The sequence below is a fragment of the Myxocyprinus asiaticus genome, chromosome 16, assembly GCF_019703515.2.
Source record: "Myxocyprinus asiaticus isolate MX2 ecotype Aquarium Trade chromosome 16, UBuf_Myxa_2, whole genome shotgun sequence".
In the NCBI taxonomy this organism is placed as follows: domain Eukaryota; kingdom Metazoa; phylum Chordata; class Actinopteri; order Cypriniformes; family Catostomidae; genus Myxocyprinus; species Myxocyprinus asiaticus.
The window spans coordinates 36258275-36285454 of NC_059359.1; the positions used below are offsets into that span (position 1 = coordinate 36258275).

The following is a 27180-nucleotide window of genomic DNA, read 5'->3' on the forward strand; positions in this document are numbered from 1 at the left end:
CTTTTCAACTAAATCAGCTGATTTTCCATGTATTCCAGTACTTACATTTTTCAAAGATAAATTCAAGCATTTTAGGCACTTAAAGGGATAGTTCACCCAAAAAAGATAATTCTCTCATCATTTACTCTCCCTCATGCCATCCCAGATGTGTATGACTTTCTTTCTTCTGCAAAATACAAATGAAGATTTTTATAAGAGTATCTCAGCTCTGTAGGTCCATACAATGCAAGTGAATAGTAACCAGACCTTTGAAGCTCCAAAAAGCACATAAAGGCAGCATAAAAGTAATCCATACGACTCCAATGGTTAAATCTGTCTTCAGAAGTGATATGATAGGTGTGGGCAAGAAACAGATCAATTTTTATGCCCTTTTTTTACTATAAATCTCCACTTTCACATTCTGAAAGCAAAAATGGAGATTTATAGTAAAAAAGGCTTGAAATATTTATCTTTTTCTCACCCAAAGTGTTTGCATTGCTTCAGAAGACATAGATTTAACCACTGGAGTTACTTTTATGCCATCTTTATGTGGTTTTTGGAGCTTGAAAGATCTGTTCACCATTCACTTGTATTGTATGGACCTACAGAGCTAAAATACTCTTCTAAAACTCTTCATATGTGTTCTGCAGAAGAAAGAAAGTCATACACATCTGGGATGGCATGAGGGTGAGTAAATGATGAGAATTTCCATTTTTGGGTGAACTATCCCTTTAAGGACCTTGTGCAAACCCTGTTCATCAGAAAGACCATGTTGGACCATGCAGATACCGACATAACCAACATTAAACAACATGACATTTCGGAAAAGACCAGCTTAGACCAGCATGAATTTCCATGCTGGTACAAGTTGGTCTTTTCAGCAGGAAATACATGAATATTTGAGGGAATGTAAGAGAGGGACGCACTGTCGTCTCTTAATGAAGCCAGTCTTGCGTTCGTCCATCTCATTGATGGGCGAGGAAGAGGACAGGAGGGAGTTATCTGAGGGGTTGCAGGAGGGGCTACTGTTGTCTCCTTGCTCTACAGGGAGAGAACTGGGCCTGTCCTCCAATTTCTGAGAGAGAGGAAGACAATTAAGAGGACCATATAAAATACTGAATGTCAAGAGATGGACTGACATTAGTTAAAACACCTCTCCTACCATTTTGCTCTTGACGAGTTCCTCAATGGCGCTGACCAGCTCAGCTGCACTCGGTGTCTCTGAGCTGCTGGGACGTCCAGAGAGGCGAGAGGTAGCCTATGTAATAAAAGAAGAAAGAAGCAATGTTAACAGTCTCACTGTGGTGGAAGTATTGTCATTTGTTATGATTACCATGCTGAATAAACAGCTTAAACCAGCTTGGCCGGGCTGGGAGACCAGCTGAAAACCAGCTTGGCCAGGCTTCAGTCTCCATTTATGAAGTGAATCTGTAATGATGCTCACCATTGTAGTGCTCGGACACTGAGAGCGGAAACATTCCAGTCCAAATGTGGTAATGGGTGTGGTTTCTCGATTCACCAGCCAGTCAGGGACTGATTTCAGAGTGGTGGATGTAATATGGGGTGGAATGGAAATAGGAACTATGGTTTGGAAGATCTGGGTTGTTTTGGGTAAAGAGTAAGTGCACCACACATGACCGCCCGCTGCATGTGATTGAACGCACTCCTGAATACATTAAAGGCACATGACGGGTCATGAACAGAAAGGCTTTCTCAAGCTAAAACTGTCAGGAGTTCACATTTGTATAAATACTAAAGGACAGGATCAGTTCTGTGCCTCAAGAAACATGTTCTGATAAAGCACAACTGATAAAGGGCTTGAGGAGTATTCAAACAACTGTTAACCAATGACAAGACAAAAATATAACATGAGGATTAGGTTTAAAGTAGAAAAGAGATTGAAAAGATGGAAAAAAGAGGAGAAGACTGCAGGAGAAAAGACTACATCGAGAGATAGGGAAACTGAGACAAAACAGAGTCAGAACAGAAATCAACATAATGCTGGAGAACATTAAAAACAAAGAGAAAACACATGGCAGTTAGAGACCTATCAGACACCTCACTGATCCTTTAAGCTATATCATCAAGGGTCTTAGGTTAAAGTCAGCATAAAATGGCATTCAAAACCCACTTTACTTCTGCAAGTGACATATATCTGACTGAAAAAGAATATTCAATGAGGAAATATTGTAGGCGATACTTGATACATTGTAGGCAATGGCGCAAACACGGCCACAAAATCTGTGCTGAACGCATTTTGCACACACAATTCTGATATCACTGGCCAGTTCTGAGCATTATATAGCGGAGGATGAAGCAGACCACTGTGAACATGGCACACTCTGATGGGACCGTACATCATCACTCCACTACTGTAATCGTAAAACATCTTTTTAACATGCCGAAAGTGCGCTTGTGCGCTTGACTACATTGCGCATCTGGATATATGCCAGGTTATAATGCTCTTCTCCATCATTTGATCATTATTTGACGAATTACTGCTGCCATGATCAATAGAAAATGTACACAAATACCTCTTTTCATCTGGTGGTAATACCGCGATATAGACTAGGCTGGACCATTTTTTGAATGAAGCGCAATCTATAATGAGCCTAATTTATTTAGAAAGGAGGCATGTTTGTGTATAAAGGAATGACAATGACTATTTTTAAATACTGAAAACATCTGAAAATAGCTGTGCTATTTCAGAGCAGATTGCTTCTGCTTAAACTAGATTGAGGGTGGTTAGTGAATAAGATGCAGCCTTTTGCTCTGAAATACCACACACAAAAGTGGCTCACCAGTTTAGTGTATTCACCCTGATGTGTTCCAAGGGTAGTAAACCCATGACCTTGACATAGCTAGTGCCATGCTCTACCAGTTGAGCTTCAGAAACATAAAATAATATGAATATGAAAGATCCCAAACATTTTTTCTTTGGAATAACTTGCACTGATGAATCTTGCACAATATGACTAAGTGTTTCAATTTGAATTAAGAAAGTAAATCATGTTAGTTTTGATTTCATGTTGACTTCAAGGTAAATACAACCTCTGAATTAATCTATAATAGTGTTATTATCCCAAAACGATCAAACAATGAATAAAACAATGCATTCACAATGCAAAGAACTCATCAAGAGCATGCAGTAAAAATGATGGCTACTGCTCAAATAATGAATGTGTAGCATCTAATGATGGTGGATGATGGAGGTTGTTGCACTCAGTGGAATGTGACACTCAGTGACATTTACCTTGTCCTCCTGTGAGTCCTGATGTAGAAGACTGTGCTGCTGGATGGCCATGGGGGGCGGCAGAGGAACAGAGTCTGGGCCTTCTTCTCCCTCCTCCTCACCACAGCTCTGCATCCCTGATGATGATGACTTCGACAGAGTGCCACTGCTCAATCCCTCGTTTCTCATCCTCTGTGTGAATAAAAAAAAAGAAAGAGAGAGAAAATATAGATAAACAGTGTTATGCTGTAAAACAGTTTAGCAGCTGTGGCACATTTTTATACCAAAATAGTTCCAGCGGAAGCACAACGCTGTTTTTATAACTGCTCTATACTGGAAACCACAAGACATAAATAACAAGGGCTGGGTATCGATTTCGAGATTCGATTCCGATTCCCAAACTCTCGATCTCGATTCAGGGTGCAGCTGCCCATGTCGCCCATGCCTAAATCCACCCCTGTATATACATTTTAGTTGCATAGCACGAAATTTGGTTGCAAATGCGAGTGATTTCCTGTCATTGTAGTGGACTGCTGCACATTGAGTAAAAGATCGATCTTGGGATTTAAGAATTGATATCGAGATCATTCAAATGAAGTGATGCATCGGAAAATACATATTTTTACCCACCCCTTTAAATAACACTTAGACCATTACAAATTATATCGTGCAGCATTTAAAAGACAGATACAGTTCCCTTTTGCCTTTATTGACATTTCAAATGATGCAGCAACCAGGATATGACTGACAAGTAACATAAAATAACATGAACATTTACTCATCTGGGAGCTGTTTTGACCAAACACACTGTTGCAATAGATCTCTTTGGCAATATGCATAAAGAAAAGTTATCTAAAAAATAAATAGGATAGCGAAATGTTAACTCTGAATGATACGACATTCAAAAGTAAGGGCAGTTGTCGCATAACATGTCTATGAGCTTTTTCTAAATCAACATCCAGTGTTGGGTAGATCACTTCTAAAATGTAATCTGGTACTATCTTTGTGATTACACATTTTAGGCAATCTAATCTGATTACTTTTAGATTTAGCATTTTTTATTTTATGAAAAACTAATTTTAAGTGTATATTAAGTGCCATTCCTTTCATTAATCACAAACAGGAAATCAAACGATGTAGGTAACGTAAACCTTATATAATCAGGTAATCCACAAAAAAGTACCGGTAACTGCAATAGTATTACATTAAAAAAGTAATGTAATCTAATTACAAGTATTATATTTTTGTAATCCACATTATATGTAAACCATTACTAACCAGCACTGTCAGCATCAAGATTTTAGGCTCAAATTTATAAATGTACACTATAAATTTACATCAATGTACATTTTTGTAGACAATATAATCAAAAAATATTTGTGATCACACACTTTTTTTAAAGATTTTTTCAATTTATGCATTTGAATTGTATGCAAAATTTCCATCAAACTGAATAATGTACATTATTATGAATTAGTCATAAATGTGAAGTATTTAAGTTTAAATGAATACTTCACATTATGCTTAATTAATTATAAAGTACATTATTTAAAGATTGCACACTTCAGTTTGATTAATTAAATACTTAACATTATTTTTAATTAATAATAATGTACATTATTACAAGATTACTAAATTCAGTTTGATGGGAATTTGTTATACAACTGAAATAAAAATTGACAGAAATATATATATTTATTTTGGACTGTTAAAATAAAAATGTATATTTTAGGTGCCACAACTGGTCATCAATTAAGTTTTTCACCATTTTTAATCACCTTTTCTCTACACTAGTATAAATATACCATGTACTCTGTCAACTAATATGAGGCCATAAAACAGTGCTTAATGATTATAAACAAAATGCTGTTTAAAATTGTTTTAGATGAAGTATAGCATGTCACACCACAGAACATGTTTTTCTTGTCAACTACTCACCGACAAACTAACAAAACTAAAGTGGCAGGGCAGTCAGGAGTAGTTTGTGCACTGGTTTCCTGGTCACTCACCTCTTCTATGGTCTCATCCTGCGGTGTGGCAGCACTGTCATCGGAGTCTTTCTGTGAGCCGGCATCTGCGTTCCTGCGCATGTCTCGGCTCTTCTTGTGCTTGTGTGCGAGTTTCTTTACATGTCCATCTGCTTTGCCGCTGCTGAGACGTCTGACGGGGCTGGTCAGCCACTTACGCAGAGTGTTTCCGGGTCGCTTGGGTCCAGGGGAACTGTGCAAATGACCCGGCTGAAGTGTGGCACTGCCTGACAGACCTCCTTCATTACTGGACACTGACAGCGTGTCTAAAAGAGAGAGTGAGAGAAGACAGAGCTGTCATTTTAGATGTTTAGCTGGACTTTACAGTTAGATAAAGTGAAGGTCAATGTATTTTCCTACAGCAGAGAACTGCTGAAGAAACATTTCATTGAGAAGACAAAGAACTAATTTTACTACCTAAAACAAAACTAGATTGTCATCTTTAATGACGCCTTGTTTTGTATAGTGGTCCCAAAAATTATTTGGACACTTAAGTTACACTTAAAATGTATGAATGTCCATTCATTATATAGCAAAGTATCAAACCAAGTGGCAAACCAATGATGTTAGACCTTTTCTCAGAACTAACTTTAAGCCATTTTTGCAATTACTTTTGCAATTAAGTTTGCCGACCTATTGTTTCATAATTAAAATCCTTCTTTATGTTAAATATTTTGCTGGAAAAGTGTGCTTGGATATATTTCTGTAAAATAAATACCACTTGGTGTGATATATTGTTATCTAATGCAATGACAATTTAAGTGTGGATTAAGTGAATACATTTAGTGGCTACTGTATATTGAGATGAAGTATAGACCTATGCAAGCAACAATAACACTTTGTGGTAATTTTCATTAATCATTAATAAGTTATTAATAAACATGATGCAATGCTTAACAGATCAATAGCATTCAAATATTCTGTAACGATATATGACACCAAGGCTACAGAAATGTAAAACTGTTTAAATATACTGTACATTAACTAATGATTTGTTTTCATTGGCATTATATAATGTGGCTAATAATGTTATTAATGAAAGTTATAATAAAGTGCAACCTGTAACACATATTTTTAAAAGTTTTTGAAAGTGTTTTTTTTTACAGTACTGTGCACCATGGGGTTTATTGTCAGGTTTAAGTGCTTTTTTCTCTCAGCAAGGTGACTCTCATAGTAATGCAAATCGTGGCTCTACTTTTCACTTCAGAGAGCTTTGTCAAAACTGAACCTGCAAAACGCTCTGTAAAGACCTCGCTCTCTTCCTTAGAAAGCATGTCCTTACATAAAGCTTGCATAAGATATTCTTTTCAGTCCATTGATGAGCAGGAGAACCACCTTCACGGCCTCTGACAGACCTCCTTCAGAGCAGAGGAAAAATCAAGAGCTAATGAATACATCTTTATTGTTCTTTCATATGCTTTATCTCAACCGTCACTGTCATTACTCTGACCCCTCACATTGGACACTATATTTTAGCTGACCCTAGTGTGACCTCTCGGTCAAAGTTCATTCCCTGTGAAACATATTTGTATTACACTAACAAAAAGTGTGGTAATGTACTTTCAGTCATGTATTAGTTTTAAGATACCACTACTTACAAGAAAAACAAGACAAGTGTATCTTTAACTACATGTTGTCATATGAACAACCAGTCAGTAATCACACTGATTTAAGTCTCATGACACCGTAACAATTCTTCCATCATCTGGAGTCAGTCATGATGAAAGTAATGCATCTCATTAAGTGAGTCAGATTAGTTCCATAATTGCTGTGACTGATTTAAAAATGTTTTTGATTCATTAAAACAAACTGGCTCATAAGATGTATTCATTCAGAAACACGACTATGCTGTAAGCACCACCACTGAATAGCGCTGCAGAAAAACACTGTGACAGTATTTTATTACGGTGTTCCTCCCGCATTGGGGGAGGGATGCACCTTCAAGTCTGTTAAGGGAAACTGAATGGTAAAAGTTCTGAAATGTTTTTTTTAATATGGAATCGGTTCTGAATAAGAGGCGATTCTCGGTTCCCATCCCTAAATGTACACACACACACACATATGCCCTTTTGCCCTCCTGTTATGAGCCCAGAAGCTCCAAATATCCATGAATGTGGAGCTGTACTATTGGTATCCCCTGAGTCACGCTGGCCCCTATGATTGGGAGAGGAGCGTGGACTGAATAACTTCACAATTATGAATCACCACGAAGCAAGATAAATATTAGGGCTGCCACTATAGATTATTTTTGTAATAGAGTAATCTAATGATTATTCTGACGATGAATCGAGTAATCAGAAAGATTTTTTGGTTCCGTTTTGGAACTTCCGCTAGACTAGCCGTTGAATTAGCCACGGCCCCACTTTCTAAAACCGCACACTCCAAAGACATGCGCGCACACACAAAAGAATGTTGTGCTGGAGCAGATGGAAGGCCATGGTCCCCCTGAACATTTCACTGTCTGACCCTTAGCGTTTTGCAGGAGTAGGACACCATACTGGCACTTACACGAGCATATATGGGCTGTCCTCTGCTCTGAACGTGCACAATAATTGACAGACAGAATGTCTTCTGATTAGCTAAATAAACAATCTGCGGACATCTTTTACCCCACTGTTTACCAAGCCTAGGGCTGTTACAGGGACAGGTGTGATATTTCATGGTACCTATTTCAATGATATATGACAGGTAATAAGGAAGTTTTCTGAATGTGATTTAAGATCAAATCCCTTGCAGCACCTTTAATAATTTAGATTGCATAATGTTGTCAAGTTGAAGTCACTCTTGGCTAAAATGCATTCATTAGCCTACGTTTAATGAGCCTGTGATGTACTCGATGATTGAATAACAAATATAAAACGATTCTGCAAACAATACCGAAAGCCAACGGAGATCCAAAGCAGGTCTATAATATATATATATATATATATATATTTCAAGCTGGCAGACATTGGCTACTCCAGGTGTGCCCAAATCTTTTTTTGCAAGATCTTCTTTTTTCATTAACTAGTTCAACACGATCTACCCATTTCAGTTTAGAACTCAAATATGGCAAAACAGACCATGGAAATAAAATATTTTATCTTTTCGAAAACACTGTCTGCCCACCAATCTTGTTTAATGAGAATTAATTATAATTATATATATATATATATTTTTAATTATCATTTAAATGCAACACGAAATACAAAAGGCTATTTGCAGTATTGCGTAATTGAGAGATGTTTTTACTCTCTTGCGTTGAGCTACAGCAGTTGCGGGCATTGTAGAGCTTGTGCTACATACTGCACAGATCGCAAAAGCTTGTCGCTTACCACATACCATGTAAAATACCATAAAAGACATTTAGTTCCTTCAAGTAAACACTCGTAATAATTTCACATGCGAGTAGTCATTACTTCCAAAGGGTAAGCCTGTTTCATATTGCGTTTGTGGTGTGGAGAGGCGCGCATCCGTGCGGCTTTAACGACAAGCTCATGTTGAGCTTTAACTGACATCATACAGACTTGCGGCTTTATTCAGTAAATAAAGTTCTCTAGGTTCCTACGTTGAGTTTTACTTAATGATAATGGCCATAAACTATAAATTATTTATCGCAAGTAAGGCATTTCCAACTATTACAAACAAAATAATGATGAAATCTAATTTACATGAGGAGAAAGATCGCATTTACTTTCAAACTGTAATTAATGTACACAGATCTCAAATCACAATTTGCTGAAAATAACATTCTTAGATCGTCTGTATACAGTCAGATGTATTAAACAGAAAGTGTTGTGCATCAGCCACTGCGTGTGTACTGTAACTTTATTTAAAGCTGAAGTATGTCATTTCTTCGCCACTAGCGCCACCAAACAGTGCATAAATAAACATTGTTTTCAAAACATCTTTCTGAAAACGCCCCCCTTCCGCCGTTGATCGAAACAACAGATAATTCTGCCCCCAACTCACGCAACTGGTCGAGTAAATGTTATTGTATCTCGAGACAGACGCACAAAACAGAGGAATTTTTATGGCGCCACAGATACAGTGTTTACAGGTTTCAAGTAAATGTTTTACTTACGACTGTCTCTGCATATTAAGCTGGGATAGGAAAAAGTATTTGAACACTGAAAAAGTTAGATACTTCAGCTTCAAGTCTGACGGATGTCTTTCTCATTACATTATTTTATGTTGTTTCTAGAGCTGTCAGAATTAATGCGTTAACGCATGCGATTAATTAAAAATGTTAAAATGTTTAATTTTTCTTAATCGCGATTACCGTATTGAACATTATTACAGATGAACAATGGTGTGAAGGTGTAAAGTGTCCAAGGATAGCCTACAACTCAGCATTAGTGGCGGTCCCATTGACATTGTATGGGCGAAACTGTCTTAACACCCTAAAGTTGACCGTTACGCTCTCTCCTACGAGGTTCTCTGACAGCGCTTCCCTGAAAGGAGCTCTAAGTGCTATTTGATGAATAAAACAAAGCCCAGATGGGACTTGTGACAGAAAACAAGTATTTTTCAGACTATGTAATGTGCATGGTGAGTTCAAAGCGGCGCTGAACGCTGGTGTTGCTGCCCTGATGTGAATCATGAATGCAGCTTCACGATTGCTGTAGGAAAGCCATAGCCAAAGTCTACCGGCAGATTAATAGTGTGTATGATGAGAGTTTAAGAGATTTAATGCCCATTGCAATGAATACGCAACCTATGTGGGGACTAGTTCTTTCAGTTAGTCAAACTCCCACTTAGATTTTGGGAAACGTTTGATGTGACTTAAATTGGTGATATATTAGTGCATTTCTTCTTTATATTGAGGAAGGCTTTGTTTGGAAAATGTTAATAAAGCATTATATCGCTCATATTGTTTTGTTTTCTTCCTAAAATGGAAATGCGCAGCAACAAAGGGCTCGACTTCTCTCCCTCATCTGGACGCAGCACCGCAATTCGCATACAGTCTAACTAGTTAACTTACCATGCTGTGTCTGGTGGGTCTGTGAAAACTGGATGTCTTCTTTTCAAATGATGTTGCATTGCTGAAGTGATGTTATGGTTTTGCAGGTCGACATACAACTAAATTTTTATTTATTTTTTAATCTGCTGACACCACTTGTCGTTATGTGTTCGGACCCTCGTCAGTGGACTGCATCACTTCTGCCTTATTTTCAATTTGTAGATTTGGCCATTTTTTTATATAAACAGAGGAATTTTTTTAATCGAGTAATCTTGACATCCCTAATAAATATAATCTGAAGGGTTAAAATCCACAACTGCATTAATTTCCAAGTACATTAGCAAGATATAAATGTTAAATGAGACAGCAGAACACAAGCATGTTAATTTTTTCCACAAGTACATTTTTTACCAGTAGTGAAAGTATGTGATATAAATGCAGTTCTATTAGACATTCATAAATGGTCCTGTCGTTAAATTCACACCTGAACAAACCCAGCCTTCAGTGCCACAGAAATGGGCCCTATGTTGCCTTTAGAGGACACTAAGAGTATTTGTCCTGCTGTCCCCTCATCTGAACCTTACAGTCATTTATACATTATATTACCAGATATAGGCTTGATTTAAACATGAAATATTGGTGAGAAATCCAAACAGAATTTTTTAAAGAACCATTTACAAAGAAACTTTCTGTTCCGACCCAGGTAACATTCATTATTAAACAGCTCTCTGGAATACTTGATTCTGATTTGTCCACTGTGGCATTCTATGGTCAAATATTTTTGTATAATGACAGTAAAACTGTATCCTTGAGCATTGTCCCAGACAATCGCTTTCCTACATATCTGTGCTAGTTTTATGTCTCTTGTATCACTCGGCAGTCTCTTTCTTCTCACAAAATATAATAATTCCAACTTAAATCAATATTTCATGTTCATTTATTTATTAATTTATTTCATAAGCAGCCATGCAATAAGTGAGATAGTGTGCTGTTAGCTAGTCTTCATTGTAAAATAAAAGACCTGCTTTCTCCCTGTCTGGGTTTATCTTGTGCTAATGACCGGCTGACTGTACATTATACTTTTCTTAACCAGTAAGGGGCATGACATCACAGTGTGCAGACATGATAGAATGATGCTGTCACATTCTTTGAATCTCTAACTTCAAGGGCTTATGGATAATATTAGAAAGAGGTTTGCATGTCACTTTATGAGCAGCTCTGATTTATGACAGAAATGTTTGAGTGTTTGTGTTCAAACAAGCTTAAATCATCTTGCCTGTTTTTAAAAAGCTTTTTGGTTCTGAATTAACAATGGTAAAGACACACAAATATTGGTTTCACAGTAGCCGCTTTCCACTATCGGGCCAAATGAGGGCGTGCTAATGTGTGCCAGGGCTAGTTGCGTTACCACTGTCACTTCCAGGACTTCATCATGCCTCCTCGGGGCTTTCTCGGGGACCAGCGGCCAATGGCCTTTGACCCGCCGATTACCCTTGGGCCAAACAAGGCCAACCGGGGTTTGTGTTCAATATCAATGGCGGAGTTTCGCCTAACTTCCAGGTTGTGTATCCAGAGCAAAATGCAGGTACAGTACAAATCCATTAAAATGCCCAATGGACAAAACAGTGCCCAAAGAAATTACTTTCCATGGTTCAGTGAAATTTCATAGATGGTGTGCTGGGACATCGTCCCATTGTTAGTGGAGGGACCAGTCGGGACACCATGACAGTTACAGTCGGTGAGTTGTCAACGCTAATTTATCTTGCTGTTTACATTATATATAAAATCGATATTCTAAATAACTAGATAAAATGATACCTCAGCCTGAGCTCCCCTCTTGCTTGTGAAATGGGCAAGGTGTGTGACATTGGCACCGCAACGGCGTATTAAGGGCAGGTTTTTGTGCAACGCTGCGGAGTTATTGGCCCGATGGTGGTAATGCAGATAGATTTTGGTCTTGCAGCTCGAGGTCCGAGGCTATTGGCCCCGGCTGGCCAGTTGATAGCCCTGGCTTGATAGTGGAAAAGCAGCTAATGTTTTGTGTGTGGGAACCTTTATTAAGGTTACAGACTAACCCAGACTGTATATCAGACAGAGCCCTTATCCAAAGCATGTAAACAGCAACATAACATCTCAATCAATCAGCTGTGAACAAAAGCCAAATATAAACACCATCAAAAATGTATCCTTTTCACTTTCGAATTCTAAACAAAAAATGCCATAAACTACTTTTAAATGCATGGCAGTCCAACCCTAAGAAAAAAATCAGGATTATGTAAACAATTTACTGAAGTGAGAATGAGGTTACACAAATTAATCTAAAGAACATTCTATAGACACCTGAACATCCCCAAAACTAATAGACGTCAATGTCAAATTTGGACAAATATTAGAATTCAGGGACAGGACAAACAGGGAATAATTATCAGCTGAAGCAGCTAATTTTATGATCAGGAGATCATAAAAAAAAATAAACAATTATAAAAATAAATAAATAAATAAGTAAATATATATATATATATATATATATATATATATATATATATATATATATATATATATATATATATATATATAATATATATATATATATAAATCAATATCACACTGTTGTACTGAATATCAGCACGACTGCAGCCTTGGGTCTACTTCCATATAAGACATAATATGGGCAGTTATTTTTTGGTCTGATAAATAATTCCAAACTAAGAAAATAACTTAAAACGAAGCCAAAGCAAGCGATGCATCGCCAAGCAACAAAGACAAACACAGACAAGTGGAATGATACATGCTGATATACTAAATATCAACACTCTTGAAGCTCTGCTTGTCCAATCAGATTAGAGGACCAAATCTAACTGTTGTATAATACTTTTTTCTGAAAAATGATGTATAATGTAGATTTCTGCATAAATCCCAAAAAAGCATCTAATATGACCAACAAAACATGCTTTTTAAACGTTCTAAAAACTTTCTAGGTAAGTTAAAGCCAAATTCATTTACACAACTTCAATACACCAGAATGTACGACAGATACTGTATTCAGTCCTGACACCATTTTTGTCCAGTGTAAATCACATACCCAAATCCAGAAGCCAATACTTGCAGTTCTCTGAGCGTCCTGAAGCCGAACCCATGTGACAGAGTGGACTGATTGATAAAAATGAGTGTATTCCATGTGCCATGTCAAAAAGTGATCCAGAAGGAGGAGGCAAACTTAACCTACTCCTTTAGACTGAAAGGATTTCACCATATGACGCTGAGAAGAGAGTGATGGACTATGAAAGAGAGAGAGAGAGGGGGGAGACGGAGAGAAAGAGGGAGGTTTGGTGTTCCATGCACAGCTGTGAGTTATGCTCAGAATGAGAGAGAGGGAGGAAGGGAAGGCCGGATGAGAAGATTCAAAGAGAAGAGAAATTAGAGCCAGCAGTGGTGTAATATATAACCTACATGCTTAATATGAAAGATGGCATTCCAGAAGAGCCAGATCTTCTCAACTTATTCTGAGAAGTGTCTTCTAATTGGATCTCATCTTATAAAAACATACCCCAAAATACTAAGAAAAAAAAAATATTGCTTTAAGAAAAGGACATTTTTTTAACGACCTTTTTTGTTGTTGTTGCATTGCAACATTTTCTGGACAATTAAGAACATTTTCTCGCATTACCGTAATGTGTCTGTATGTTTTACTTTTCACGTTTATAAATTATTATTTTTTTTTAATTCCCATTATCATCAACTGTGATTCTCATTACATTCTCATTATGTAATTCAAATGTATTTGTATTTAAATCTGTATACATTTAAGGCAGGTCAACAAATACTACCATGATGTATAAATATTTTACAATAAATAATACATTGTTGTTTTTTCGTATTATAGTAATTTTTTTAATGGATTATAGAAATGAGAATGTGCTTAATTGTCAGGAAAATGCCACAATGAATAAATCTTAACAGTAGTAAAATTAGGCTTCATTTTCTTTAAGCAAAATATAAAATATATAATTAGCATTTTTTTTCTTTGGATTTTGCGGTGATATATTACACAGATGATCTTGAGAAGTTTTGTTCGATACTTAAAATCGAAAAAAATCTGACAACATTATTTTCTATGGGAAATAATGCTGTTTTAGATCATCTTAGAGTCTGTTATATGTTAACATTGAGTATGTTAACATGCACACCAATATGCTGACACCTACCAAAAATGCAAGAAAACACTGTTTACATGAGATTTTACATCAGGTTATTTTCTGCTTCTGACATCAAAACGTAAACAGTAATGCGCACAACACTTGTGCACATTGGTTAAGCTGGTAAGAACACGTAAAGGTGTTTACAAGCAACACAAAATCAGGGTAAAGGGCAAAAATCTATGTGTGATTATTGGTTTATTCTAAATCCGTTTATGATCTTACCTTGATAAAGGACGTTTACATGACCACATACTGTATGTTGTCAGCTTATTAAGCATAATTGGTGAAAGATTGTGCATATAAACATGCACATTGAAAAAAAAAAGCCATGTGGATGATAACATTCACCAAAACAACATCAGTCAGGCTTTGACCTGTTGGCACATTTTCTGCATTTTTCAATAGGAACACGGTAATAATACGTCCCAGCGGTAAATGACAGTCTAACAGCGTACAGTGGGACTGACAGGTATGGCCAATATCAGGTCACAGCATGAATATCGCATATACAAACAACTACTTCTATATCACAGGCCTCTCACAGAGCCTGCACCGGGGCAGCTACAAAGATCTCCCTGTTAAAGTGTGTTTGGCTGCTTCACAGTAGCTGGGCTGTGGCCAGTCAGACTGCTTCCTTTGCCTACACACACACACACACACACACACACACTTTTACACATACAGACTGGTAACTGCTCATGGTAAGACTAATCAACATTCTACCTTAGTCTTACTGTGAAAAGTTAGATTTTTCAGCTCCTATGGATACATTGCAACACACCAGCAGCCTTATAAATATGCCTAGAACATTTCTTAAATAAAACTGTCCAGCAATTTTAAGAGTTGAACACACTGGTCATTATGAGTTATGGTGGCTCATATTTCACATTCTATAAATACTGATTGTCCCAGTTGAAAGAGAACCGGCAATTTGACATTTCCCACAACCTTTGCCAAAGGAAATGTGCTTGTCTACTTTTAATAATGTCATAAAAACGAGGCATCAATGACACAGGTATGGGAAATCTGAATGTGTAGAATTGTTATGGAAAGATAATAATAAAAAGTCTCTTAACACCAATAGTTCCAAAATTGACTCTTATAATACTTTATCTATAAAACATTAATTGATACAAGTTTAAATTATGACATTAAATATTGGTATTTCTCATGAAAGCAACAAGGTACTAGATTGACAGACAGACAGACAGATAGATGATAGATAGATAGATAGATAGATCAAAACACTAAACAGCATCAAAAACTATCACAGTACTTTCCTAAACACCTGTTTGTCACTATTGACTGCTAAAAAGATTTTAGCGTGCAATGTCTAAAGTTTGATTTTCAGGTAATTTGATCTAATATTTAATATATATATATATATATATATATATATATATATATATATATATATATATAAAATGTAATTAAAAAAATTTATGTAGCCAATAAGAATCCTTGAAATTATCACATTTACTTTTAGAGAAAATACTTATTTATAATTTTCAGCTTTGATCAAGGTGGTTAAATCAATAGTTTTTTAATAACTGTCCAATAAGTGAAATAGGGCTGAAAGGATTAGTCAAGGTTATCGACAACATCAACAATAAAAAAAAAATTGCCGACAAAAATATTCGTTGTCGAACAGTCGTTTGATCTCATTTAACGTAACATGAGATCAAATTAAACTCTAATGATGATGCACGAGAGCAGCACTGCAGCTCGCGCCTGACTGAGGAGAACGTTTTTTTTTGGAGAACGTTGAATACAATATTTAATATTGAAATATTAAAAAATATTAAAAAATAGCCTACTTAAAACAAGAGACATTTACCTGTTACAGCACTGGCAGAATTATGAACAAGTGAAAAGATACACTTATATACAAAATACACTTATATTTAAGATACATTCTCTTAAAGCAAGTCTAAATATCATATATGTTGCTTCTCAAGTAAGTGTATCTTGTTTTAAGGATTTTTAGATAATTTAAATGAAAAACAAGACAAAAACACTTGATAACAATAGGATTTTTTGCAGTGAATTTCTTTACTGAATTAAACTTACAAATATTTTTTTTTCCCTTTAATTCAGTGAATGTATTTTAGAGGTATTTTTAAAAGACGATTGTCTTTATTGTTAGTAAGCACGTTTAATACAACCTTTTAAGTCGAGGCACAAGCAGAATAGTCGGTTAACAGCTAATGATTAATCGTTGCAATAATTGCCTGAATAGATGAATAATCGTTCTAATAACCATTAGATTAGTTGATTATCAAAATAATTGTTAGTTGCAGCCTTAAAGTGAGAGGATGGTATTTGAGGTAAAAAGCCTCACAGTTGCAGGGGCTAAAGGCCCCCATAAAGCACACTGATTTTCTTAAGTGGGGCGAATACATTTGTTAAGAATCTTTTTAAAAGTGGGCTAACATTGACTGATCAAATCACAATAGTGATTAATTTATTTATACTTGAGATGTTATACTTAAGATACTTGAGATGTTCTGAAATACCAAATGTGATTGAAACGAACAGAAAATGTTCAACCCTTTTCTGAAGTGGTTATTCTGAATAAGTATCTTAATTTGTTCCTCAATAAAGCATCATGCAGTCTCAAAGTTATTTGCCTAAGTTGACAAATTTTGCCCTATAACTATTGTTCCTATATTTACATGATTTCACTATAACCCCCCTGGGGGCCTTTTACCCCAAATGTGGGGCCCTTTTACCCCAAGTGTGGGGTAAAAGGCTCCCTCGCCACCTTAAAAAAAATATATTTTTAATCAAAACAACCTTCAATTATCATTTATTTTCACACAAATTTTGTTGCTCCATCAATATTCATAAAAAAATGTTGATACACTTCGTGACCAGAAAAAAAGCACATTTCCCCATTGTACCCTACTATTTTCTGGTCTTAGAATCACGTTACTATATCCACATTTTTGCTAAATTATTTTTAAGTGGCTCGTTGTACATATCGAAGCAGTTTCCTTGTGAAATAAACACTAGTGGTGCAACAACAACTTTTATATATTTTCACACAATTTGCAAGTAAAACGGCAGATTATAAGTTAATAAACACTTCCTTTTTGTCATGCTCTTCACACAATGCTATCTTATGACATCTAAACACTTTTACTACAGTGCAGTGGTGTCTTTACTTTTTCTACTGAAGGCCACATGCAAAAACAAATAAGGTGTCAAGGGCCGCACCGCTATAGTAATAATAAAAAAAAGGCTAAATGCCACTATTGCATCATCTTTATATAGTATGCTTAATATTATGCAAGTTTTAATCACATTTTGTGTTATACACCAAGAATGCTTGTAATAGAACAGTGATGCAGGGTCAGAAATTAAGGGGGGCTAGGAGCAAAAATGCCCCCAAAAGTGAAGAAAAATAAATAAAATAAAAAATGCCCTTAAGTTCAAAATGTGGGTTTCTTTTTTTTATTTACACCATCTGATATAGCTCTTAAAAATTGACTTTAAGAGTAGCATTTCACACTACTACATAAAATATGTTTTGCATAAACGAATGACAGTACATTTTTATATGTTTAGCTAAAATGCCCACATAAATACAAAAATTCCCCTGAAAATTATACCCATAGGGCAATTACTGGCCCCTTTATGGAAACATTAATTTCTGACCATGCAGTAATGTAACAAAAATTATACTGGGTAAGAGCTTGTTACTTTCAATGCCCTTGGATTTTGCGTTTTTATTTTTTGACGTCTATTCAGTGTCACTGTAAAGTACAAGCAGTTTTGGGTGTGATGCATAACAATAATCAGAATAAGTTACATTTTCCTGCTATGACGTGATTCAAGGAATTACTCTTTATTTATTAGTAATTCAGTCATAGTTTCTGTTCTGTTGTTACTTGTGTTACAAATATGATTTTAATTTGATCAAAATGATTGCGCTCCCTTTATTTGGTTGATCCGCAAGTGAGAGCTGAGAGCACGCAGTACAAGCAGAGATGCAAGAGTGCATCATTCTTTTTGCATGGTGCTTCATCCGTGGATATCTGGAGGATTCCAAACTCCTGAACTCTTCCAGTGCATGAAGCTGGTGGCAACTAAAGAGAACGCACAAGTGGACACAAATGCGCTGTGAAATGTGGCTGTACGCGAATTTCATATAATTTCTCATTAGCGGGCCAAATTATGTTATTTTCCAAAATCTCTCACAGGCCGCATCAGAGCAGTCGGCGGGCCGCAGATGGCCTGCGGGCTGTAGTTTGGACAGCCCTGTTATAGTGCATGACTTGTAAGACTATACATTTTAAAGCTTGCATTGCATAACCAACTACATTTACAAGCTTGTTCAAGTGTGATCTAATTGCGCAGTTGCTCAGCTGCATACCACTTGCACTCCAAATGACTGGGGCCTTAAGAGAACACAAGTTGACACATGAGCCGAAAGTGTCATAGAAGCACCACATAATGATGTGGTTGCTTCAGCAATCACGTTTTTCCTTTCACATTTGCTTAAATCACATTAGCAGTAAGGTTTTGTTGATTTAAAACTCGATACAGCATTAACTTTTAAAACCACATCTGTTTGAAAGAACATTTAACTCACTTTGAGCACAAAAAAAGTAAATTTCACCTCAGAACTGCTTAGATATGTGTAATGAACCAAGTAATAACTTTCACAAAATTGTCGCTACAGTCATGCAATTTTCATGAGATCAGGCAGATTTTCTAGAACACTTAAGCAGCCCTTTCTTACAAAATCAAGAGCTAAAATTACTACTGTCCCTAAGTGAGTTTCAGTAAACTCCCTAGAATTCCCCAAACTGCACACCACACCCTGCACACACTAATGATCTGCTTAGATGCTGCCCAGTCATCCTTATGTGGGTGACCTCAAAAATTTTTGCCTGCTGACCCTTTGAGTTTCACCACATGCTCTTTCTTTGTAATAATTTCTTTGTCACAAAACACGGCCTGTTCAGATGTATTAACAACACTGACTAACTGTGGTGGATTCCATGTTACACATCTCTGATCATGAATTTTACACACTCTTACAAGATTTCAAGATAAAGACACTCTACAACTCTACAATTGCTGCAACTAATGTATTACAGCTGTACTCAAACCTCTAACACCTGTAGACAATAACACTGCATAGTCCTAGGATGACCTAAAGACAACATGAAATCAAATTTGAACCCATTTTCTCTCTGTGACAAGGAGCAGGGCAGGGCCGGGCCATGAGGACAAACGGCAGGCCCTGAATCGGGCTAATCAGCTGGGAGGGGGATAAAGACGAGCTGGAGGTGCCAGTTAGAGAGAGAGATGAACACGGCCGCTGTGCATCTGTGTGTCTTTAAGTTCATTTATTTCATTAAACTTTATGTTGACTGTTCAGCCAGTTCCCGCCTCCTCAATGCCCATCTCTTACCTGTTACAGTAGTGCTGAAAACCGGGAGGGAGGAGGGATGCGCTGTGGTGGAGTCCTCGCTGCTGCCACACACCAGGGGAGCAGCCGCGGCCATCTGCCTGGGGACGGAGGGGTCGCTGCCGGCCGCCGAGGGACAGAGGAACTGCTGTCAGCCGGCGAAGAAGGGGAGGAGTGGTTTTGTCCGCCAGGGGCCGGAGGACTTGCTGCTGTCCACCGGGGGAGGAGCGAGCTGGCGTCCACCAGAGGGCGGTGGAGTGGTTGAAGACCGGGCGACAGCATGTCCGGAACCGGTGAACAAGTTTTTCTCTCTCTCTCTCCTCTCTCTCTCTGTCGCTCCGCCTCGCTCTTTCCCTCTCTCCTTTCCCTCCCCTCGTCTCTCCCAGGGCTCCAGAAAGGCGAGGAAGACCTGCCGGCAGGCTGAATCAGGCTAATCAGCCGGGAGGGGGATAAAGACGAGCCGGAGGTGCAAGTTAGAGAGAGAGAGAGAGATGCACGCGGCCGCTGTGTGTCTTTATGTTTTATGTTGTTTTAAGTTAATTTATATCATTAAAATTCACGTTGACTGTTCAGCCGGTTGCCGCCTCCTCTTTGCCCATCCCTTACCTGTTACACTCTCTTAATAAACATCTCTGGTCTTTTGGTGCATTATTCTAAAGAATATTTTTTTTTTTCTTAAAATGTTATAACTTCCAAAACCAGTCATGTGGGTGGGCGAGGGGGAACAATATTATAATAGCCAACAATCAACAGTAACATGCATGAGATGACCTTCGACACTTGTTGTAGGAAACCAAAATCACAAGATTACATTAACTATCCTGTCAGCAAGGATACAGTTTAGCAGGGAAATCCCCTGCAGCCTGGCAACCCTGCTTATCACCTGACAAAGCCCATCACCATGGTTACCACATGCTCACTGCACTTCAACCCTAATAAGAATGAGCAAAGCTGGATGGCAATTAAAATTATATTCAGTTAGAGGGAGAGTCAAGAACAGACACTCACACCTGTACACTGCTTTGATCACTAGTTTCGGATACACACCTTAGAATAATCTCATCTGATTACACTTTGATTTAGCACAGCTAGAAAACCTTAGCCATAACAAATAATATGACAGTTTTGCATAAGTGACCTCAGGGCTGGGTGATAAATCGAATATTGATGATTTTGCTGGTGATATAAAAGTAAGCAATTCTGTAAATACTATGATGATAATAATGTGTTTTTCATTTGACCATTACATTTCCAAAAGACTAGTTTTTCAATCCTTTATTGTCTCGTGACTCGTGAGCATGTAAAAACAGTGTTAAAGAGTTGGCAAATTCGATTATTTAATATCAGTTAAAAATGTCTGTTTCAAATCTCTGATTCAACTATTAATTTGTCTCATTGCTCAAAAATGTTCACGGAAGTCCCCACGTTTACTAAATGTTTTAGTAAAAATATATGTACACACTGCATGTGGTAATAAATGTAGTAATAAATATGGCTGTTTATTACTGTGTAATACTAATATTACTATTGTTTTTATTAGTGCATTATAAATGAACATTATTAAATAGCACTGGCTGTATGTTCATTTAGTAAAAAATTTGCAAAAAGTACATTTTAACTGTATTTTATTTCTTGCATTAAACATCTTGGATCAACTTGGCCATATTGGCTCTTGGTTGAAATGAAACATCAGAGAAAAATAAGAGTTTTAAACCATTTCAGAGCAAATACATAAATACTGACATAAATATTTTAAGAGTTTCCCAGACAATTTCCCTATTTCCTACTGAGTCAAAAGACGTTACTTAAAAACTTTACACAAAGGAACTGCTGCAAACCCCAGACGCATGTGCTGACGTGTCTTTGAGTAATCCCTCAAGCATGCATATAAAGGATCTTCCCATGAATGGACGGGAACATAAAACACTATTCCAAATTTGTCTAAGGACTGCACAAGGTCAAAACACTGTCCAGCCTCTTTGGAATGTACTGTAAATCTAAATGAATGTCATTCTAAACCCTGACCCCATACAATTATCCCACAATTCTTTCAGATATAAGCAGGAATTTCCAGCAGGAAAATCAAATAACATGAAGAAACATCTAAAGAGAGTCTTGTCAACATTTACTCACCCTCATGTCCTTCCAAACCCATACAACTTCTGTGAAGTTTTTTATAGCCAAATATTCAAGATGTTCTTTCCATACAATGACAGTAAATCGTGACCATTGTCATTGATTTCAGTGAATTACAACTTAAATTTCATTCTGTTAATTTCAAAAATATGGCTTCAAAGGACTAAATGGTGATTTTTTTCTTTTTGGGAGCTTGCCAGCCCCTGGTTAACATCCACTTTCATAGGAAGAGACCAGCTTGGACATTCTGCAAAACTTCTCCTTTGATTTTTATGAAGAAACAAAGTTGTATAGGTTTGGACATAACTTAGTCCAATCAAACTCAACCCATCCCAATCTTAAAGAAATAGAAAAGCTTTCCATCTTACCTTTAGGGTTAAAAATGCCCTCCATCTCCATACTGCTGCGGGAATGGGCGATGCAGAGCATGGCACTGGGTACCAGGCCCTCCTGGGCAGGGGAGCGGTCGGTGGTTCGGACCAGGCACCAGTCGGGCTTGTCCTGGGGCCTTTCCAACAGCTCCACTGTCTGACCTCTACGTACTGTCAACTCTGAACCATTACTGGCCATGAAGTCATGGATGACCACCGTCAACTCTGAGCCACCGGACAGCTGTAGAGGAAGAAGTCAACATCACATTCAATATTTAAAATATATCCACAAAAACAATAACAAAAGAGCAAACAAAAAAATGTTAAAGGGATCGTTCACCCAAAAAATACAAAATCTGTCTTCAATTAATATGACTTTCTTTCTGCCACGGAACACAAAAGGAGATGTTAGGCAGAATGTTAGCCTCAATCACCATTCACTTTCATTGCATCTGTTTTCCATACAATGAGGCTCTCAGTCCTTAACATTCTGCCAAACATCTCCTTCTGTGTTCCACAGAAAAACAAAAGTCATTCAGGTTTGAAACAACATGAGGGTAAATAATGACAATTAAATTTTCAGGTGAACTATCACTTTAAGTTCAGAACAAACCTACCCACTGGTAATGTGGCATCGCCAGTGAACTCAAAAGGTGAGCCACTGACCCCGAACCTTCACACGCCATGTTTCAACCAAAACAAAACCCCTTAGTACATCCTTACGCAGACAATCACACAAACTGACGGTCTGTGTCAAAAGTCCCCATCTTCAACAATGCCGTATCCTTCAATTTGAAGATGAACATTGAATAACCGTCTCTTCTTATCAGAATAAATCTTATCTACAGAAGCATTCAAGATTCCATTGAGGTAAAGTGGCAGGCGGCTGAAGGCTGATGACACATCCTCGCATTACCACAGTGATGGAATCAGTCTGAAGGAGTGATGGCTGTGCCAAGATTTAAAGGAGCAGGAGGCAAATTAATGCTTATTAGAAGTGATGTGCAGGGACTGGTCTGCTTCTCGGAGCTTCACCTTTTCACCTCGCCATGAACTGAGAGGGCTCTACATGTGTTTAGATGCTCGAAACAGTGAGTCATTGAAAGAGGGGCCATCAGGGTATACAGTATGAGGGAATTTAGTGACAGCTAGGTACTTTTTACATGTTTGTGTATGACTGCATATTAGATCTGGGCGATATACTGAATATTCCCAATATATTTTCCATGATTTTGCTGGCAATATATTGTGAACATCGGAATTATTTTAATTGCTTTTTATTTGTCCACCAATTATTTCAAAGAGCATGTTATTACACTAGTTTTACCATTTTCCCGTGTCTTATAACTTGCAAGTATGACAGCATTAAGACAAATGTTTTAAAAGCATCTCTGAATTAAAGTTACAGTAGTAGCAAAGCTGGTGATAGAGTTGGTAAATTCGATTCACTTCTGCGAATCAGTTCAAACTGTCGGCTTATATTAATCGATTAAAAAGTATGATTCATTGATTTGTTTTAATTTTCACAGAAGTCTTTTGGTGGTATTATTGCTTTTAATTAAAATATAAGTAAATAATAGACTATGAATAAATACTGCATTTTTGATATTTTAGTAATTAAATGTTAAAATGTTAATATTTTAAAATATGAAATTATTTTCATAAAAATGATATGTAGGAAAATATTGATGTTTATATATACAGAATATATATATATATATATATATATATATATATATATATATATATATATATGCATATTAATTATTATTTTTTATTTTTTTATATAATTCTTGCTAGTGTCAAGTTAGTGAAAAACATTCCTGGTTTAATTCTCATTACATTTTTTTAGTTAGATAGTTTAACTTCTTGCTTGAAACATTATGAATATAATTGGTTAGGATGGCTGTTTGGTGAAACAATTTATATATATACTGTATATATTGAATATTTATTGAAAAGGCTGAAAAATATTGAGAAACAATTATGAGCTATACCACAATACTGTGTATTTGTGTATGTATGAGACACAGAAAATAAGACAGGAAAGAGAGAGATATAAAAGCAGAGACGGTGTGTCCAAGTGTTTAAATCTGCAAGTATCAGCAAGTGGTTTGTGTGTTGTTGTAGGAGGCTCACGATACATATCGGTGACAAAAACAGGCACGTGTGAGGGCGTGTGAGAGAACTGCTCTGACTGTGAGTGGGAGATCAAGCGTCTGTGCTGCTAAACCCAACGCAACCAAAGAAACGCTCACAATATTTCCCAGTAAGGGAACCTTCATGACGTCCGTCTCTAATCAGGTTACGGGAATATTAAGATAACTAGACGCCACCCTGTCAAAACTCTAAGTGTGGCCATTCCTCAAAGAGAACTTAATTCTTGTCCTGGAATAAACTGTACTTTCAGTGATTCTTTATTAAACAATGTTTTATTGTAGGCAGTGTCAAAAATTAAAACTCGCCAGGCACCAAAAGTGTGTAAAAATTGGCTTTGGCAAGTAAATAAAACGAGTTACTTGCCAGTGACTGGTAACTTCATTAGGAGATGGGTTAAATCGATTGTAAGAATTATAGTCTGATCTTCGCTTATGTGATAAGTGATGTGCCTGAATCACATCACAGACATACGAAGTTAAAAAAAAAAACCATATATATCAACTCGCGTGACTATTGATTTTATCATCAGAGGTTAAGACGTAAGTGTCTTGATGTATTTGTGACAGATATTGTTCAACTCGAGTGACAGTCACATGTACTGTTTGTCACAAATACGACATTTCTGAAAAGAAAGTAAACCCAAAATATTTAGGTTTTTCTGATTTTAGGAAACATGGTTAAAGGCTATAAGTAGATTTTCATTTACTTTTAACCAGAAAATGGCTGTGTCGCTAAATTGCAGAGATATAGCCTCACTTCCTTTAGCATCTTTGCTAGCAAATTTGTTGTCAGGGTTTTTCTGCTAGTGAACAATGCTGAACAATGTCTTTCAGTAGCAGTGATAGCAGCTCAGCTGTTGTCAGAATAGTGTAGCTTTTACAGTGACAAGCTAGCAACTTTTTCCATTGAGTAGTAGTGTAGCGTGTCAGAATACTACATCACTCTTAGTGTAGCTAACTGCTAAGTAAAAAGATTAGCATTTATAAAAAGATTAGTATTTGGTTTTTAAGCTGCAGTCTAAAAATTTGCTTTCCCAACATTGCCTAAAATAATATTAAAGGAGGTAAAACACATTAAGTCTTTCACCTTTAGGGTGAGGCTTTAGCATTTAATATAGACATAAAATAATTTTCCCTGTCTGAAACTGCTGCAGATCAAAACATGCTACCACAACAGCAGTGGTTTGAGCTCTGCTGAATGCTTCAGTAGGTGTAGCTGTTCATGGCACTTTTAGATGAATGTCGAAAAATGTTCACACTCACCTTGTCACTATCCAGCGTGTTCTGGGAGGTGCGAGAGGCAATGGAGACTGTGTCTGGCTGACTGCTTGCATCACCCTGGCTGTCTAGATCCTCTCCATCCCTGTGATTTTATATGTATTGGTCAAAAGAGCAAGAACTAGCTAGATTTTACATGAGTACATGTGGGACCATGTGACATCTATTGTGAGGTCCCAAAGTCAAAAAGCACATTGAAAATCTGGGATTCAAAATCTAATTCAAGCCAGGAAACAAATAGAAAGTTTTAGTACTTTGAAATATGTAAAACAAAGAACTGCTATGAAATGAGAAGATTCTGCTCTATTTCTTGGCCAATAATTAAATAAGAACATTTGTGACATTGATCATGTTAACTTTTTTGTACAAAAGGTCAGATTTCCTTGCTTCCATTAAAGCACACAAGATGGTCTTTGAAACATTTTCAGATCATGCTGGATAACATGGATCATCAGGTTTTGCACAAACTTGTGGAGTCCATGCCAGCTCGAGTGCATACTGTCATTAAAGGGAAAGGGGGACATACCAAATACTATGAACTTCTAGAATTCATGGTTATTTGTCAATAATACATTTCACAAAATGTATATGCTGATATTATCATTTGTAATAAAGAAAATCTAGAAAATTTGAAAAATGCCAAGTGCAAGTTCTCAAACCTTTGTACCTCCACTGTATGTCAAAATTGCTAACTTGAACAAAAAATTAGAAAGACAATTCTGTTTTTTTCGCGCCCTTATTTGACAGTCAACAGGACCCGGGTAAAAGTTGCTTCTTTTGTATCACGGCTGAAATTTATGGCCCTAGATCCATTCCAGTTTATCAGATTTTGGACTGATATAATTGGTTAACATACCGTTTGCCCTTGTGCTTGGATGCAGTAGCTTTGGGGATGTGAATCGGTTCTTTGAGTGCCCCCCGCAAATGGATGGTTCGCTCCTGGATAACTTCACGAACATGTTTGATCCATTCCTGTTTGTTTTCAATACAGGAAGCCTGAGGGTGCATTTACACACACAACCACACACAATATTCATTAACTAAATGTAAAGAGATATTATGTGTATATATATATATATATATATATATATATATATATATTTCTTGTGAATATCCTGTTTCACTCAGAAATAAATAAGATTATTGTAAAATATTAAGTAAAATGGGTGGTAAATAGCATTTCATGTTGACTGTAAACTGTAACCCAATCTAAACTTATTACAAGTGAACATGCAATCATCCATTTTAAATCCCTGCATGTGTGTATGTACATGTGAAACACATGGAATGCCATATGACTCAATATATGATTCACTGTTGTCTTCAGAGATGTAGGGCAATCATTCAGAGACACAAGTTACATAAGTGCTTATTTAAAATGCTTAAAGGTCTTATAAAATGCATTGATTTTATACAATAGCATGACTCAAAGCCA

General features: G+C 36.8%; 1 protein-coding gene across 5 annotated transcripts in view; it reads right to left on the reverse strand.

Moving 5' to 3' along the window:
• triob (trio Rho guanine nucleotide exchange factor b) overlaps positions 1-27180 on the reverse strand; it is a 237687-nt gene that overhangs the window by 22281 nt on the left and 188226 nt on the right. For all 5 annotated transcript variants that reach the window (XM_051720104.1, XM_051720103.1, XM_051720101.1 and 2 more), the window contains exons 33-39: positions 26602-26741; positions 25731-25830; positions 22306-22549; positions 5221-5504; positions 3233-3403; positions 1142-1237; positions 906-1054 (exon numbers count right to left, since the gene is read on the reverse strand). In XM_051720104.1, the coding sequence (XP_051576064.1) occupies positions 906-1054; positions 1142-1237; positions 3233-3403; positions 5221-5504; positions 22306-22549; positions 25731-25830; positions 26602-26741 (1184 nt within the window). The remainder of the gene's footprint in view (positions 1-905; positions 1055-1141; positions 1238-3232; positions 3404-5220; positions 5505-22305; positions 22550-25730; positions 25831-26601; positions 26742-27180) is intronic.